At 36.4% G+C, this 14,896-nt stretch overlaps 4 protein-coding genes across 4 annotated transcripts; 3 read left to right on the top strand and 1 right to left on the bottom strand.

Moving 5' to 3' along the window:
- The first annotated feature begins 607 nt into the window (after positions 1–607).
- On the top strand, positions 608–5,850 carry TMN1 (transmembrane nine 1). The gene is made up of 12 exons (XM_089624614.1): positions 608–887; positions 1,959–2,151; positions 2,236–2,340; positions 2,981–2,998; positions 3,093–3,190; positions 3,280–3,432; positions 3,560–3,694; positions 3,772–3,938; positions 4,070–4,164; positions 4,259–4,632; positions 4,857–5,130; positions 5,223–5,850. Exons 1-12 carry the CDS (start codon positions 798–800, stop codon positions 5,288–5,290), a joined length of 1,770 nt encoding a protein of 589 aa, XP_089480740.1. The 5' UTR covers positions 608–797; the 3' UTR covers positions 5,291–5,850.
- Positions 5,851–6,897: 1,047 nt separating this feature from the next.
- Positions 6,898–7,992, top strand: LOC149386958 (ferredoxin, leaf L-A-like). The gene is made up of 2 exons (XM_089624615.1): positions 6,898–7,329; positions 7,616–7,992. The coding sequence occupies exons 1-2, from the start codon at positions 6,982–6,984 to the stop codon at positions 7,703–7,705; spliced, it is 438 nt and encodes a 145-aa protein (XP_089480741.1). The 5' UTR covers positions 6,898–6,981; the 3' UTR covers positions 7,706–7,992.
- A 1,082-nt stretch (positions 7,993–9,074) lies between these two features.
- LOC149386957 (ferredoxin) lies at positions 9,075–9,810 on the top strand. The gene is made up of 2 exons (XM_089624768.1): positions 9,075–9,484; positions 9,628–9,810. Exons 1-2 carry the CDS (start codon positions 9,143–9,145, stop codon positions 9,715–9,717), a joined length of 432 nt encoding a protein of 143 aa, XP_089480894.1. The 5' UTR covers positions 9,075–9,142; the 3' UTR covers positions 9,718–9,810.
- A 72-nt stretch (positions 9,811–9,882) lies between these two features.
- MLO4 (Seven transmembrane MLO family protein) lies at positions 9,883–14,274 on the bottom strand. The gene is made up of 15 exons (XM_089624767.1): positions 14,146–14,274; positions 13,645–13,702; positions 13,345–13,553; positions 13,140–13,256; positions 12,985–13,027; positions 12,797–12,888; positions 12,520–12,594; positions 12,346–12,431; positions 12,219–12,268; positions 12,096–12,136; positions 11,816–11,995; positions 11,194–11,229; positions 11,014–11,081; positions 10,639–10,699; positions 9,883–10,537 (listed from the first exon to the last, which is right to left on the bottom strand). The coding sequence occupies exons 1-15, from the start codon at positions 14,272–14,274 to the stop codon at positions 10,187–10,189; spliced, it is 1,596 nt and encodes a 531-aa protein (XP_089480893.1). The 3' UTR covers positions 9,883–10,186.
- Between the last annotated feature and the right edge of the window lie 622 nt (positions 14,275–14,896).

Here is a 14,896-nt window from a genome sequence, read left to right as displayed (position 1 = left end):
AATTTTCATGAAAAATATGTGGAAAATATTGGGTGAAAGATCGATCAATTAGAGCAGAAAAGTTGGACATCCATTTATTATTATTCTTAAAGTGACACAGCTGTAGAATAGATCCTATTGATAGACTTGCAAAAGAAGCGATTAGGTGATTTTAGATTATTGTTAATCAGGGCTAGTCCACTTTATTTTTTTGGTGGAAGAACTAGCCTTAATCACTATCTACGTTTACTTGCGTATATCAAAAAAAGTAAATCAAATAAAAATTCCGTAGAAGTTCTAACTGCTAATTCGCCTGCTATTTGAGTCTCTTTTAATAATTATTTTAATTTTTTTTTTAAAATGTTCACAAAATTAGGGTAAATAAATTCCGGATCATGTACACAATTTTTGACAAGAATATTTAGCGTCTAAATGGGTTACTTCAGTGATCTCATATTTCTTCTCCTGAAAAACGACAAAAAATTGAGCCAGATTCAACTGGGCCTCAAACTTCGAGTTCAGCCCAATCTAAACTTACAGCCCACTCTCTTTTCCCGGGGATGGACAAGCAAGCCAGTCAGTGACGAAGCTTGTAATAATAAATGAGATAAATAATAAAAATGAGACTATTAAATTGAAGAATCAAATAAAAATATTAAACAGTAATAAATAAATAAAATAAATAAACGTACACAAGTCTTTCTCTATCTCTCTCACTTGCAAAAGGAAGAAGAGAGACGAAGAAGAAGAAGGAAATTCAGACAAGACTCACAAAAACGGTCTCGTTCGATTCCGACCGTCCAGATCCGGCGATCGCAATGTTCTCAGCCGTCCGATCTTCCTCGCTCATCGCGCTCCTCGTCCTCTTCCTCTCTCCTCTCTCTATCGCCTCCGACTCAGATCACAAGGTAACGCCTTTGAGCCCTCTCGCTCTCTTTTGCGCTCAGATCTCGTTCTCTCAGCTTCTGGATCTGTGTTCGTTCTTCGAGCTCGAGAGCTCGATCGACCGTTTTTGCGTGCGTGATTGGAGGAACGTAGGGGATTTACTTGGCTGGTTTTGTATCTTAGGTTTAGATCTCAAGTGTGTTCTTCCGATTTCAACTGCTTCTCTGTATGTACCATGAAATTTGATGGTTTGAAAGCTAATGCCATTGTTCTGATCGTACATATATAATTGGATATGAATGTTGAATATGATGCATTTCGATCTAGGCCCCAATAGCGCATTGAATTTTCTTATGAATTGGAGAACTTTGACAGAAAGTTATCCTTCTAGTTGGGTTTTAGGTTTATTAATTTGATTATCCTAGGTGTAGTTAAGTAAGTTGAGTATAGATATAGTTGTGAAGTAGGTTAACTGTATTGTTGGAGACAGATCCGTTATTCGCCGCATTTAGAACTAAATAATGCCTTTTTGTTTATGGTTCTCCTTTGAAACATTTGTTACCTCACCAGATAGGAAAACCTTGGCAAAGAGGTTTAGTCTATAACTAAATCCTCGACCCGCATTTGCAATTTTTAAATTCTGGCTGTTAAGATTTTCTCGGATTGACATGTAATGCAAGGCCGCTTGGGACAGCAGAATAATTTTAGCTTGTTTTCCTCGGTTATGAAGCTCATCTTTAAAAAGAGTTTGACGTTCTCTCTTTATTTTAATATCCGATACCTTTCTTGGGTCGATTATGACTGAAGCCCTCTGTTTTTTACTATCATCCAGTACCAAAAATTGCCGTAATATCCTATTGTTTACTGTTTGGGTTGACTGTTCTTTTTGTGTTTTCACTGTACCTGTGCCAAGATTGGAAAATTAAATTTATTTTTGGCATTAGTGTTGGAGGTTGTTGATTTTTGTTTGATTAGTTTTTGTTGCTCATTGATCATTTGACGCCGTTGGTGAGAAGTGTGTATAGAAGTACGACTCTTGTGAGTATTTTTGGTTTGATTATATCTAAAGCGCTCTGTTTTCTACTTTCATGCAGTACCAAAAAGATGAATCGGTTACACTATGGGTGAATAAAGTCGGTCCGTACAACAATCCACAAGAAACATACAATTACTACAGTCTCCCCTTTTGCCGTCCGTCTGGACATGCTTCGCACAAATGGGGTGGTCTCGGTGAGGTCTTAGGAGGAAATGAGCTTATCGAGAGCTTGATTGATATCAAGTTTAAAAGTAAGTAGAAAATTATTGTGGTGTAAAAAATATTATGTGTACAAGTTCTTACTTATTGATTTTGAATTTATTTTCGATATGAAGAAAATGTTGATAAGGCCGTCGTATGTCATCTTGAACTTGACGAGGATAAGGTCAAGCGGTTCAAGGATGCAATAGAGAGCAGCTACTGGCTTGAGTTCTTCATGGGTAAGTTTTTTGTTTCCAGACTTTCAATTAATGAAAGAATTCCATTGCATGTATTTGTACTGATTTTCTCTTATGAAAAAAATAGAGAAAAACGAAATGATATAACTCGCGTCACGCTAGATTTCCTGCAACTGTGTGTGATATATTTTATCTGCGACTCTTCGTGATGTAAAGTTGTAGCTTATTTGAATAGCAGATAAAGAAGATCTAATTACAGAGCAACACATAAGAGTTGCTGCTTGATTTCTGGAATTATATGTTATAGGAATCTTATTTGGGATCCTTCGGTAATTTATGATGTAAGAGATAGGATATTTGAATAAGCATACGAAACAGTCAATTTGGTTATAGTCAGTTTCACATTTTGGTTTCTCGATCTATCAGCTTTGTATTTTGTGCTTGAGGCGTGAGTCTGTGTTTGTTTTAAACTTGGTATTTGCTGGTTCATAATAGAAATATCAATTTGTAATGAATTACTTACTGAATTTACTGTATCTAATACAGTGTAAATCATAGATCTACACAAATGATTGCTGTTTGATTTCATTTTATATATTCCCTTCATGAAAATATGCTTTCCTTATCTTTACCCTAACCTTTTTTTTTGTTTGCATCTCTGCTGTCTACGTATAAACTTCAGACGATCTTCCTCTATGGGGTATGAATCTTTCTTGTAATTTATTTCTAACTTTGGAAACGTTTGAGATGCCTAGCGTGATTGATCTATGATCTTCTTTCCGATGATGATTTAGGCTTCGTTGGCGAGTTGCACCCCGATAAGAACAGTGACAATGGAAAGCATGTGCTTTACACGCACAAGAATATTCTTGTTAAGTACAACAATGATCAGGTTTGTTCTCGAAACCTTTTCTTCTTGATGTTAGCTTTCAAAACTTTCGTGGGCCTTTTGTATCGCTGCTAAATTTTACTTTCATGCAGATCATTCATGTAAATCTCTCTCAAGAGAACCCAAAGCCATTTGAAGCAGGCCGTACATTGGATCTAACATATTCTGTGAAGTGGACTGAAACAAATATCACCTTTGCGCATCGATTTGATGTTTATTTGGACTACCCTTTCTTTGAGCATCAGGTAAAATTCAATGAGCATTATTATTTCATCATATGCATTTCCCTTCTTCCACTTAAAATGATCATGCTTTTGGTCATCCATTCGATTCATCAGCCTACCATTTGATATTAAAATTTTCTGTTTGCAGATCCATTGGTTTTCCATTTTCAATTCCTTCATGATGGTCATTTTCCTTACTGGTCTGGTGTCAATGATATTAATGCGAACTTTGAGGAATGACTATGCAAAATATGCACGAGAAGATGATGACCTTGAAACTTTGGTAACGATCCTTAAGCTACTTGTATATCTCTTTCTGCCGAGGAGAGACTTTGACTCTTGGCATTCTCTCGATTTCAGGAAAGAGATGTCAGCGAGGAGTCTGGTTGGAAACTTGTCCATGGAGATGTGTTCCGTTCTCCGAGGAGTTTGGTGGTTCTTTCAGCTGTTGTCGGCACAGGTGCCCAGTTGGCACTACTTGTTCTCCTTGTCATCTTGCTGGCAATTATCGGCATGTTGTATGTTGGGTATGTATCTCAAAACCAACTCTTTTAATAATCTTTCCATGGCAATGCTGTATTTAAAACAATCAGCGAATATTTGAGCTTGCTCTTTTATGCTGTTTAGTCTTACGCCTTTCCTTATTTTGGTCTCGTAGGAGAGGAGCAATTGTCACAACTTTCATAGTGTGTTACGCTCTTACATCGTTCATCTCTGGTTACGTAAGTGGTGGGATGTATTCACGTCATGGTGGTAAGTATTCAGCCATACAATTATATTGTAATGCTTTGTACATTTGTTTCTTGATTGTGTTCGGCCTATTCCTGACGTGTATAATTTTTTTTAGGTAAAAGCTGGATTAAGTCGATGATCCTCACTGCCTCTCTATTTCCATTCTTGTGCTTTGGGATTGGGTTCGTATTGAACACAATCGCTATCTTCTATGGATCTTTAGCAGCTATTCCTTTCGGAACCATGGTGGTTGTGTTTGTCATTTGGGCTTTCATCTCTTTCCCTCTTGCACTTCTTGGCACGGTGGTTGGGAGAAATTGGAGCGGAGCCCCAAACAATCCTTGCCGAGTGAAGACCATTCCACGACCGATTCCCGAGAAGAAATGGTACCTGACACCATCGGTAGTCTCAATGATGGGAGGACTTCTTCCATTTGGCAGCATATTTATCGAGATGTATTTTGTCTTCACTTCGTTCTGGAATTACAAGGTGTGTCCCTAAACCAAGTGCCTATGTTAGGTTCGCTGAATTGTATATGATTCCATCGATCTTGCCATTGTTGCTTATGCAAGTAAGATGACTTTGGCTTGGAGTGAATTGGCCATCTGAAGTATGAAATTGCTTTGTTAGTTTTCATGAGGTTTTTGTTAAATTTAGTTTCGATACGATATTGAAAACCGGGGTAGTGATTTTGTGATGTCTCTCTTTCACAGGTGTACTATGTTTATGGTTTCATGCTGCTCGTTTTCATAATTCTCATCATTGTCACCGTTTGTGTGACGATCGTGGGAACATATTTCTTGCTGAACGCGGAAAACTATCATTGGCAATGGACTTCTTTCTGTTCGGCCGCGTCGACGGCCATTTATGTCTACTTGTATTCAATTTATTACTACTACGTGAAGACAAAGATGTCTGGCTTTTTCCAGACAAGCTTCTACTTCGGGTACACCGCTATGTTCTGTCTCGGTTTGGGAATATTATGTGGTAAGAAGTTCTCTCTCTATTTATTTTCGTGAAACATGAATCGGGTTAGGGTTAGGGAAGAAGTAAAACTAATATGATTTGTGGACTTGTAGGTGCTGTGGGTTATCTGGGCTCGAATTTGTTTGTGAGAAGGATCTACAGAAACATCAAGTGCGATTAAGCCTTGTTGAGATCAATCAACGGCCCTGATAGAGAGAGCTTTCCAATTACGTCAATTTTCTAGCCGGAAAACTGCAAGTTTATATGGTCAATGTACGAATACGAAGAGACGTCGTAAAGTTGAAAATCACAAGGTATTAGGATGTATTCTTGTTTCTCGGGTGTAGGGGAAGCCTTGATGAGATTCTTCTTTCCTTTTTTTTTTGTTTTTTTTTTTGTTTTTGTTTTTAACTTCGGTTCTTTCCCCGGCTGTAAGTGAAAGCCTTAATTTAGAACGCAGAGACGATCGTATACTCTTTAAGAAAGTTAGCAAAGCTAGAAGTGTCATTTGTTCTTGGACCTTTTATTTTTCTTGTTCGTCAGATAAAGGTTCTCATGTAAGCATTGCAACCCAAAATCCACCACCCCACATTTACCCCTTGTTTTGATCTATTTTTGGGATGGATGAACTTGAACTTCTGTTTAGGGGAGAGAAAAATGACTTATCCAGATGAATTTTGTGCTTCTATTCTATCATGTCAATGTAACAAATTTTATGAAAATTATATTCTTATTCTTCCACTACTTGCCCTTTTCTGCCCATGCTTTCTGTACTTGCTTTATGAATATCTTATATTGAACTTGATTTTTGGTCGAGGGATTTCCTGGAAAAGAAACTAATGTGTATCTCTCTGATGGGGTGTGTGGTACAAAACAAATTGCTCTTTTTTTTCGGATTTTTTTTTTTGAGTGAAGGTTTATCCCCTTAAGCTTTCATAGATTTGTGGTTGGGGATAAGATCTCTACATTGCTTATTTGATTCGAGGAAACTAAAAGGTATTAAAACGCCATCATAATTAATTATTCTGTGTTGTAAATAAATTGGTATGCTCACAAAGGTAAAAAATATAGGGTAAATAAAGTCAAAAATATGGGGTAGATAATTAATTACCCTACACCTAACTTTTGACTAATGTACACAAATTTTCACTATAAATACATGAGGATGGTGAATGAAAAATCCATCCCTAAAATTCTTACAATTTCTCTTCCATTTTCTCTCTACTCTTCATATTCTCCTCTTCTAAGTTCTCACCATATTAGTGTTTAAAGAGTATTCAATTCAAGTTATTCATTTGGTTTTCATAACATTCTGTACATAAGTTGATGAGTGAAGTTTTTCAGCCAACTAAGACATCCCATCACTTATACTATGTGGCCAGAAGAAAATTGACCAATAAATCTAACATAAATTATTTAATGTAATTTGTGCTGTTTTGTTTCTCACCAAGTTTTTTTTTTTTTTTTTTTTCGCCTGGATCTCAGTGGAATTTTCCAGACCTTAGGAATATGATTAATTGCACAAGCAAATATTTGACCAAATATGGAAGTGATAATAACAAAATAAAAACGACAACAGAAACAAACATGTGAATGAAAGGCATGGCTTGTGTACACCACACTAGTTTAATTGCTTTGTCTACACACACAAAATCAAGAGAAATGTGTGAACCCTGAACCACCCTCTTGGAGATAGATAACATAAAAGATAACCCCACAGACCACTGAGATCCCGCCACGTGTCACGTAGAAATTCCATTCCTTCCTCCTATATCTTCCTTATCATCCACTTCACAGACACAAAAAACGAAACACAGCCTTACTCTGCCCATTTGCTTTCTCAGCTCAAACCTAATAATTTAACCAAATCTTATGGCGGCGATGAGCGCAGTGTCCTTTTCCGGCACCGCCGGGGCAGTGAGCACATCTTTCCTGAAGAGACGCGTGGCGGTGCCCGGAAGAGTGGGACACGTGGCATTCGGCGTGAAGAAGAGCCAGAGAGGCGGAGCGGTGATGATGGCGTACAAGGTGAAGCTGATAACGCCGGAGGGAGAGGTGGAGTTCAACTGCGCCGACGACGAGTACATTCTCGACGCCGCAGAGGAGAACGGCGTTGACCTTCCTTACTCTTGCCGCGCCGGCGCGTGCTCGTCCTGCGCCGGTAAGGTCGTCTCCGGCTCCGTCAACCAGGAGGACCAGAGCTTCCTCGACGATGACCAGGTTTGTTAATCTCTATCACAAATATTACTGCCCAAATTAAGTGTTTCTCATATCTCTGATGGAGGGTGAAAGTAAAACATCTTTTTTCTTTTATATATATTTTATTTTATGGTTTTAATCCTACGAAATAAAATACACTAAGTTAAACTGTTGAACTAAATATACCAAATCACATATTTTCTAATGAAAATTTTTGCCATTGAAAATCAAGAAAATATATAAACAAGAGTCTTAAAGTAGTGTGAATAAAATGGAATGGATTATTAATTTTGTGATTAATTGATAGATGGCGGAAGGGTGGGTTCTGACGTGCATGGCTTACCCGTCCGGTGACGTGACTATCCAGACGCACAAGGAGGAAGATCTCGTCGGCTAATTATTAATTTTATTATTTATTCCAAAATATTATTATTGTTCCTTGTTTTGATGATCGTGATTGTGTCCTTTTCTCATGTGTTTCTTCTTCTTCTTCGAATGAGTTTGCTATTCAACGTTGAACTCTATTTTGCCTCGTGTATGAAATAAGATCCAAATAGCTTCTCCACGGTTGACTTATCACGAACCCTATATCCTTCCTTTGGATGGTTTTTTTTTCGTTTTGGAATCTGAAATGTTCAACGTTGGTTATACTATTGATCACATATTAGCTGCAGGTTTTTTGTTTGTTTGTTTGTTTTTGTTTAATACCCTGAAAAGATTAACACTCTCGATCATGGTCTTATTCCCGAGATTGTTCGCACTTGACTCGACTTGCATGTCCACTTTCGATCGGTTTCACAATGTTTTTGGCTCATCGGGGGAATGGCTCAAGATCACGAATAGGGATGATGATCTATTCCTTTCTTAAACGACCTCAAACTCGATCGAGTCGATCTGCCAAACTGCAATATAACATTTGCCCATATGAAGGCAATTTGCGAATAATTTAATAAATATTCACATCTCATTTTCATTCACAATTTTTGGGCTTCTTTTTGCACTATTTGAACATCTCAGCTCCAATTATGGAAAATTGATTATCGGTTTTATACCTCTCGCTGCAAGGATTAATGAACGTTGTGAAAAGTGGGTCCCACTCGAATATTTTCTACAAATTGAGCAATCAACTAATCCGATTCAATCCTCTTTAATAACCAATTTCTCCAACAAAATGGTCTTTCGAACCTAGGTCTTTCACTCACTTACCTGAAGCACGAACTCTGACAATCTCGATGATCGTGGAGAAAACAGGTCGTGAGTACAAAAGCATCGAGTCTCTTTCGTAGTCACAACTCGGCTTCTGAGTCCAACATTTCTTCATTATGTATATGCATATTCGGCTTCTCGATGTCGCCCAAAAAGTTCACTCCTTTATTTGCAAATAGGTGGTTGGCGAACTAATCAAAACTCAAATAAGAATCCGATGGATAAAAATAAATAAATACACTCAAATTAAACTTCTACTTGTATACCAACAAGGTTGTGAACACTTTTTGATATCCATTGGCTAGGCTACGAAAAATATCAACATATGAATACAGGGGATTCCGTTACTTTCATTGCAAGGTATCCAACGGCTATAAATAAAGGGACCAAACAAAAAAATAAAGTGATTAAAAAGGAAGTGTGTGAACCTCCAAATAACACGAGCCTCGTCCACTGTGTAATAAAAAAAAGGATAGACCGTCAAGCCACCACAGCTCGCCACGTGGCAGATAGCCTTTTTTTTAAAAAAATTCCCACCCCTATATCTATTTCCCTTTCCCTCATCTCATTATTCCTCAACTTACCAAAACTCAGAAATCAGAAACCCTAAAACCACCGGGAAAAAAAAATGGCAGCCACGGCGTTTTCCGGCTCGATATTGAGCTCCTCGTTCGCCCGGAGACAGCCGAGACTCACGGCGGCGATTCCGACACAGTCACTGTTCGGTCTGAAGACGAGTCGCAGAGGCGGCGGAGTTCAGATGATGGCGTCGTACAAGGTGAAGCTGGTGACGCCGGAGGGAGAGGTGGAATTCGAGTGCCCTGATGACGTGTACATTCTCGACCAAGCCGAGGAAGAAGGAATCGACCTTCCCTACTCTTGCAGAGCCGGATCTTGCTCTTCCTGCGCCGGCAAAGTAGTCTCCGGCGGATTAGACCAGTCCGACCAGAGCTTCCTCGACGACGACCAGGTATACTCTTTTTCTCTCTTTCTTTCTTTCCTGGAGTAGTCCTTATAATATTTTGGAAATTACATTTTAGTCCCTGAACTACTCTCAAATCATTACCAAAGAAGTGACTAGTTTTTTTTAATTTTTTTATATGGATTTTACAGATTGAGGAAGGGTGGGTTCTTACCTGCGCGGCGTACCCGACAAGCGATGTCACCATCGCGACTCACAAAGAGGAAGAGCTCACTGCTTAATTGATTTTTTTTAATGTTTTGTTTTGTTTTGTTATTTTGTTTTTGGTATTAATTAAGGTCACTCCTGAATGAAATTGTCAATTGATATGTTCATTCTTACTTTTTTTTTTTTTTTTTTGTATGATTTGAAGTAACATCCAATTAGTACATGAACAAAAATATGTTTTCGACATTTTGGTGTTGCTTATGGCACAAGTTTCATTCCATGCTAAAAAAAAGGGAAGTAAAAAAAAAGCCTGAAATGAAACATAAGTGATTGATTGTTAAGAGGCTTTAAAAACAAAACAAAAGCTGTTTGATTCTTTTGTACTTTGAAACAGCTCCAATAAAGTCTCAACATTTTGTTGATGCTTGTGGCACAAGTTTCATTCCATGCTTAAAAAAAAGGGAAGTAAAAACAAGCCTGAAATGAAAGCTAATTGATTGATTGTTAAGAGACTTTAAAAACAAAACAAAACAAAAAAAAGTTTTATTCTTTTGTACTTTGAAACAGATCCAATAAAGTCTCCACTTTCTCATCATCACCATTATCATTCTCTTGGTCTTTTTCTTGGCTTTCTGCTCTATAATCGGCCGTCGGAGACTCGGGAAGCACCGCGGAGATTGAGGTCACGGTGGACTGGTTCCGAGACTCGAATTCTGACGATGCGACAGTTGTCATTTCATCGCCCTCGTAGATGGTGGTACTCGATTCCAAGGAACACAAGGATCGGGAATGAAGAGACTCGCGTTTGGACCTCTCTTTGACTCTCTTGCACCAGCTGTGGAGCAACTCTCTCACGTTCTCCGCCACCACCGCTTTCTTGAACTGACACCCCATCTTCAAATATAATAATTATATAAGGAAGGACCTTGATGCAAATATTGTATAGTTTTTTTTCTTGGTTTTAGCATAGAAAAAGAGAGAAAGGTTTGGCTAACCTGAGTGACAATTATATTGAGAGGTACAGTGCTGTAGCTACACCAGAACTGAACTAAAACTCTGCAACAATATCATCAATAATGACTAGAAATGTTAATATTTTTTGACATAGTAAAATTTATCTCCCGCCCGTCTTAGGTTTTTCACGTTAGATCCGTGTTCTTGATTTTCCGTAATCATCACAAAAATAATGCATTTTTTATTTTATTTTAGGATTGATAAGATTGCTTATGGTCTAATTATGAGCTCCACAATTTTTTTACCTTCAGATATTGTACTTTATCCTCTTTATACTCTACTTTTTTCTTTTTTTTTTAAATAGTTATCTGAGGTACTTTTTAAAAGATAATAGTAAACATAAGAAAAAGATGTACCCTGATGCAAGGCGAATGATTATCATTACATTGTTTCCCATGAAACAAGATCTCTCCTCAAGCCCCCACTGAACAAAATATTCAAAATGTGGAAATTATAAACCAATATAAGGCATTTTCAGTGACATTTAAGTATTTATATACAATATGAGACGCTGATTTTTAGCATAATCTTCTTACCAGAGCCCAGAGAAATGTCGCCATTTCAAACGCGTTCTGCACGAAAACTCAAATTGATAAACAATGTCATAAAAAAGGGAAAATATCAACATTATTCCTTGTGTTTAATCGAAATGCGATATTTATCCCTTCGATTTCTAGAAATATTAGATATATCACTTCAGTCTAATTTAAATGACATATACCTCCCATAAAAAAAAATGTTATATTACAAATATCATATTTTTTGTTTATTTTTTACAACAAAAAAAAAAAAAATTGAACTCTCCAAAATACCCTTAATGAAATATTTTTATTTTATTTTCTATCCTATATACAAAAATATGAAATTAAAGAAATTTCTTTAGATTTTTTTTTTATAAAGAGAGATTTTGATTTTTTTAATAAAATAGTAAATAAATATTTATTCTATTAAGAGTATTTTGAGGAGTTCAAATTATTTTTTTGTAAAAATAAACGAAAATGATGATATTTGTAATATAACCGTTTTTTTAGGGGATATATTTGACATTTCTAAAAATCGAAAGGATAAATCTTGCATTTCGATTAAACATGAGAGATACTCTTGATATTTTCCCTAAAAAAATTAAATAAAACCATTCATCATTATATGGTTTGAGACCTGAAAAATGATGAATTGTATCAAGCGCAGTAATATCTCAGGTTTTCCAAACCAAAACAGACTGTCTCGCGGTTTCAACTCAGTGTGATCGGTGGCCAAGGAAGGCTCGGGTTGCTTATAGACTTCTAGGGCTAAAGTGGACACGACATGTTGAAGCTTTGTTCCGACGACCATCACGAGCTTCATTGAAGGAAAGTACGTATCAGATTCTGTTGTCGATTTGATAATGAAGAACAAGAATATGTGAAAGAGAGGTTTCAAGGTTTGTTTTTTTGCTTACAATGGCAGGGATGAAAGAAAGCCAGAAGTAGATATTCAGACCTAAACAAGGCCAAAAAAAAAATTATTGAATTTCCAAAAATAAATCTCTGTCGACGTGAAGACTGAGTTATTGATAAGTTACCGTGAACGTTTATGAATATGCAGAGGATGGAATAACCCCAGAGTGGCCAGCTGAAAAAATTAAGAAGACTACAAGATGTAAAAGAGTTTCTGAGAAGTTACTTGTGAAACAAGTAATGAATTGAGACCTGATTCCGAGAATGCCGTTGAACTCGTCTTCCATACTCCGGACCATGTATTTGTGGAAATCGTACGTCGGTGGTAACTTGTGTTTCTACATTCATAAAAAAAGAATAATAAAAAAAAAAAAAACAAATTGCAAAGCATATATACATAGAACATGAATATATTATAAAAATTACATTGAAGAATCCCAAACGAAGAGCAAAGTAATCCGATTTTCGTATCGAGCTCTTGAACTGTCGCAGAAAGCAGATCTGCAAATATAGATCATATATTTGATTCATATCTCAGTGTCACTTTTGACTAATACTCGACTAAAACGTTATTCTTCGACACTGACTCGGTTTCTTTGAAGCAGCTATTATTTGTTTCTTGCAATTGAAGCTATATAATATAAATAATGTTTTAGTTAATTGGGAAGCTTATAAATTCTCGAGATTATAAAAGGGTAATTACCATCCAAATAAGAACCCGATTTCTGCTCCACGGATGAGATGTGTGTTGGAAAACAAAGGTCGATTGGCGTCTCAAGACCTTGTCTCTCTTCGCTATCCATAAAAAAAAAAGTCGAACATAAATTAACTTCTACAATTTCAACATTTTGAAAATAAAAAAAATTGCAAACAAGCAATTTCATTACGTACCTTGCAAGGTAGCCTGGTATTCCCACTTTCTCCAGCTATAAATCTACAGTTATATACGAAAAAAATCAAAACTTAAACCTCATTGTTGTAGGTTGTTTGTTTCCGAAGAAGTACCTTGGGAGTCAAGTTACCTTGTGAAACTATCAAATACTTACCTTGCTCATGGCGAGACCAACGGCGACACAGCTATACAAAACATGAGTGATCCCGAGAACGAAAAGGAAACGATGAAGCTGCTCGAGACCGTCGTACGACACAAAAGGTTCGCGACCCTGAGATTTAACCAAAAACAAAATGAATAAAAAAAAATCAACAAATAAATAGATTTAGGTATCTCAAATCGGGTGTTTTTATTATCACCTCGCCACATTGATGAGACGAGAGTGAATTCGCAGCATCGGTTTGGTTGACTGAACGGGTTTCTACGTGAAGGTGGTTTTTGAGGGCATAATCTTCCTCGGAGCAAATGTAGAATCGGCTAGTGAACAGAGAAGAGTCAACGCATATCTCGGAGATCCACCGACCGCATTGGGCCAAAAGCAAAGATATGAGCCCAAGAAGCATAAGCTCTGAACAATAATAATAAGAAGAATAAAAAATAAAGTTAAAGATTAGTGAATAAATAAAATAAATGGTACAAATAAAGTAGTGCATAACCACCTTCTTTGATCTTCTCCAAGGCAGAGAAAAGTGCTTTCCTTCGAGTCTTTAACAACCACTGTAGTACATATCAGATTACAGAATTTAGATGTCATGTATTGTTTTTCAATTTTTATTTTTATGAAGCTAAATTTTCACATCTAGTATCATGTTTCTCAAGTGCCAACAGACTTTTTTTTTTAAAGAACAAAGACTGTCTTTTTCTTTCATTTCCTTAATCAACCACCCAGAAAAATTAAACTAAGCTCTGATATGGTGATTTGTCCCAATAAACTGAAACTGAAGCTCCAAAGAAAGTTTTTATTTTTCCTTCCCTTTTTCCTTGCCAGTAAATAGAAATAAGGCTTTACAAAGAAGTACTAATAAATATAACTCATGTGGTGGGGTCTCAGCAAAATCTTCTTTTTCTTTTTTCATCAGTTTCTCAAGAAGACAAAACAAACAAAGACATATCCAAAAAAAAAAAAAGCATAACTCTCCTTATTAAATTTTGAAACTTACCTTTCCAAATCTGTAAATTGACCTTTCAACCAAAATGCACACAAACACCATCACTGTGATTACTGATGCCACTGAATATGTTGGAGTCTCTGCTAATGACCTCTGTTGTTGATGTGTTGACTCTTCCATTTCTCATCAACTGCTTGAAAAGATTTCTAGAGAGAGAGAGAGTGTGTGAGAGATCCAGGAAAAGAGGAAATTATGATGCATGAGCAAGTAATATAATATTGAAGGAAACATGTGGAAGTGTCTGTGTATATATTAAAATATGCGATGTTGAAAAGTAGAGAAAGAAAGAAAATTAACGTTGATATGTTTGATGGAAGATCTTATATGACTAGAATATATAGGAATCTTGGTGTGTGTGTACAGTACAATAATAGACTAGACTATATGTTTTCATTTTTATTGTACTTTTTTATTTGTATGCGGTTTCCTCTCAGTTTCATTTAGAGTAAGTGGAGAATCTTCTTAAAATTAAAACATGAGGTACTTATGATTTTTTTTTTTTTTTCTGTTAACAGTTTTATTTAGTTTTTTTTTTTTTTCTCGTGTTTATAGTTTTGGGAAAATCTTCTAAAAATAAAAAAAAGGAGGTATTTACGAATAGTTTGAAATATTATGTATCGCTAAATTACCATCTTCAGAAAAGTTATTTGTGAAATTTCCCCTAACATATTCAAGGCCTACCATTTCAAATGGACTCTCGCTCTGTCCTAAAAAAAAAAAAACTATTTTATTACATAAATCG

The sequence above is a fragment of the Urtica dioica genome, chromosome 8 (assembly GCF_054948205.1).
Source record: "Urtica dioica subsp. dioica isolate 48M chromosome 8, U.dioica_male_clone48M_v1_H2, whole genome shotgun sequence".
NCBI lineage: Eukaryota > Viridiplantae > Streptophyta > Magnoliopsida > Rosales > Urticaceae > Urtica > Urtica dioica.
This window is presented reverse-complemented; position numbering and strand designations above follow the sequence as displayed.

What these genes read in the sequence shown, in the direction of transcription:
- LOC149386958 (XM_089624615.1), top strand. Translation starts at nt 6,982, where the DNA reads ATGGCGGCGATGAGCGCAGTGTCCTTTTCCGGCACCGCCGGGGCAGTG. An exon ending in GCTTCCTCGACGATGACCAG is followed by an intron (nt 7,330 to 7,615) that starts GTTTGTTAATCT and finishes ATTAATTGATAG; the next exon opens with ATGGCGGAAGGGTGGGTTCT.
- LOC149386957 (XM_089624768.1), top strand. Translation starts at nt 9,143, where the DNA reads ATGGCAGCCACGGCGTTTTCCGGCTCGATATTGAGCTCCTCGTTCGCC. An exon ending in GCTTCCTCGACGACGACCAG is followed by an intron (nt 9,485 to 9,627) that starts GTATACTCTTTT and finishes TGGATTTTACAG; the next exon opens with ATTGAGGAAGGGTGGGTTCT.
- TMN1 (XM_089624614.1), top strand. Translation starts at nt 798, where the DNA reads ATGTTCTCAGCCGTCCGATCTTCCTCGCTCATCGCGCTCCTCGTCCTC. An exon ending in TTAAGTACAACAATGATCAG is followed by an intron (nt 3,191 to 3,279) that starts GTTTGTTCTCGA and finishes ACTTTCATGCAG; the next exon opens with ATCATTCATGTAAATCTCTC. An exon ending in ATGATGACCTTGAAACTTTG is followed by an intron (nt 3,695 to 3,771) that starts GTAACGATCCTT and finishes TCTCGATTTCAG; the next exon opens with GAAAGAGATGTCAGCGAGGA.
- MLO4 (XM_089624767.1), bottom strand. Translation starts at nt 14,274, where the DNA reads ATGGAAGAGTCAACACATCAACAACAGAGGTCATTAGCAGAGACTCCA. An exon ending in CAATTTACAGATTTGGAAAG is followed by an intron (nt 13,703 to 14,145) that starts GTAAGTTTCAAA and finishes TATGTACTACAG; the next exon opens with TGGTTGTTAAAGACTCGAAG. An exon ending in TCAATATAATTGTCACTCAG is followed by an intron (nt 10,538 to 10,638) that starts GTTAGCCAAACC and finishes TTATATTTGAAG; the next exon opens with ATGGGGTGTCAGTTCAAGAA.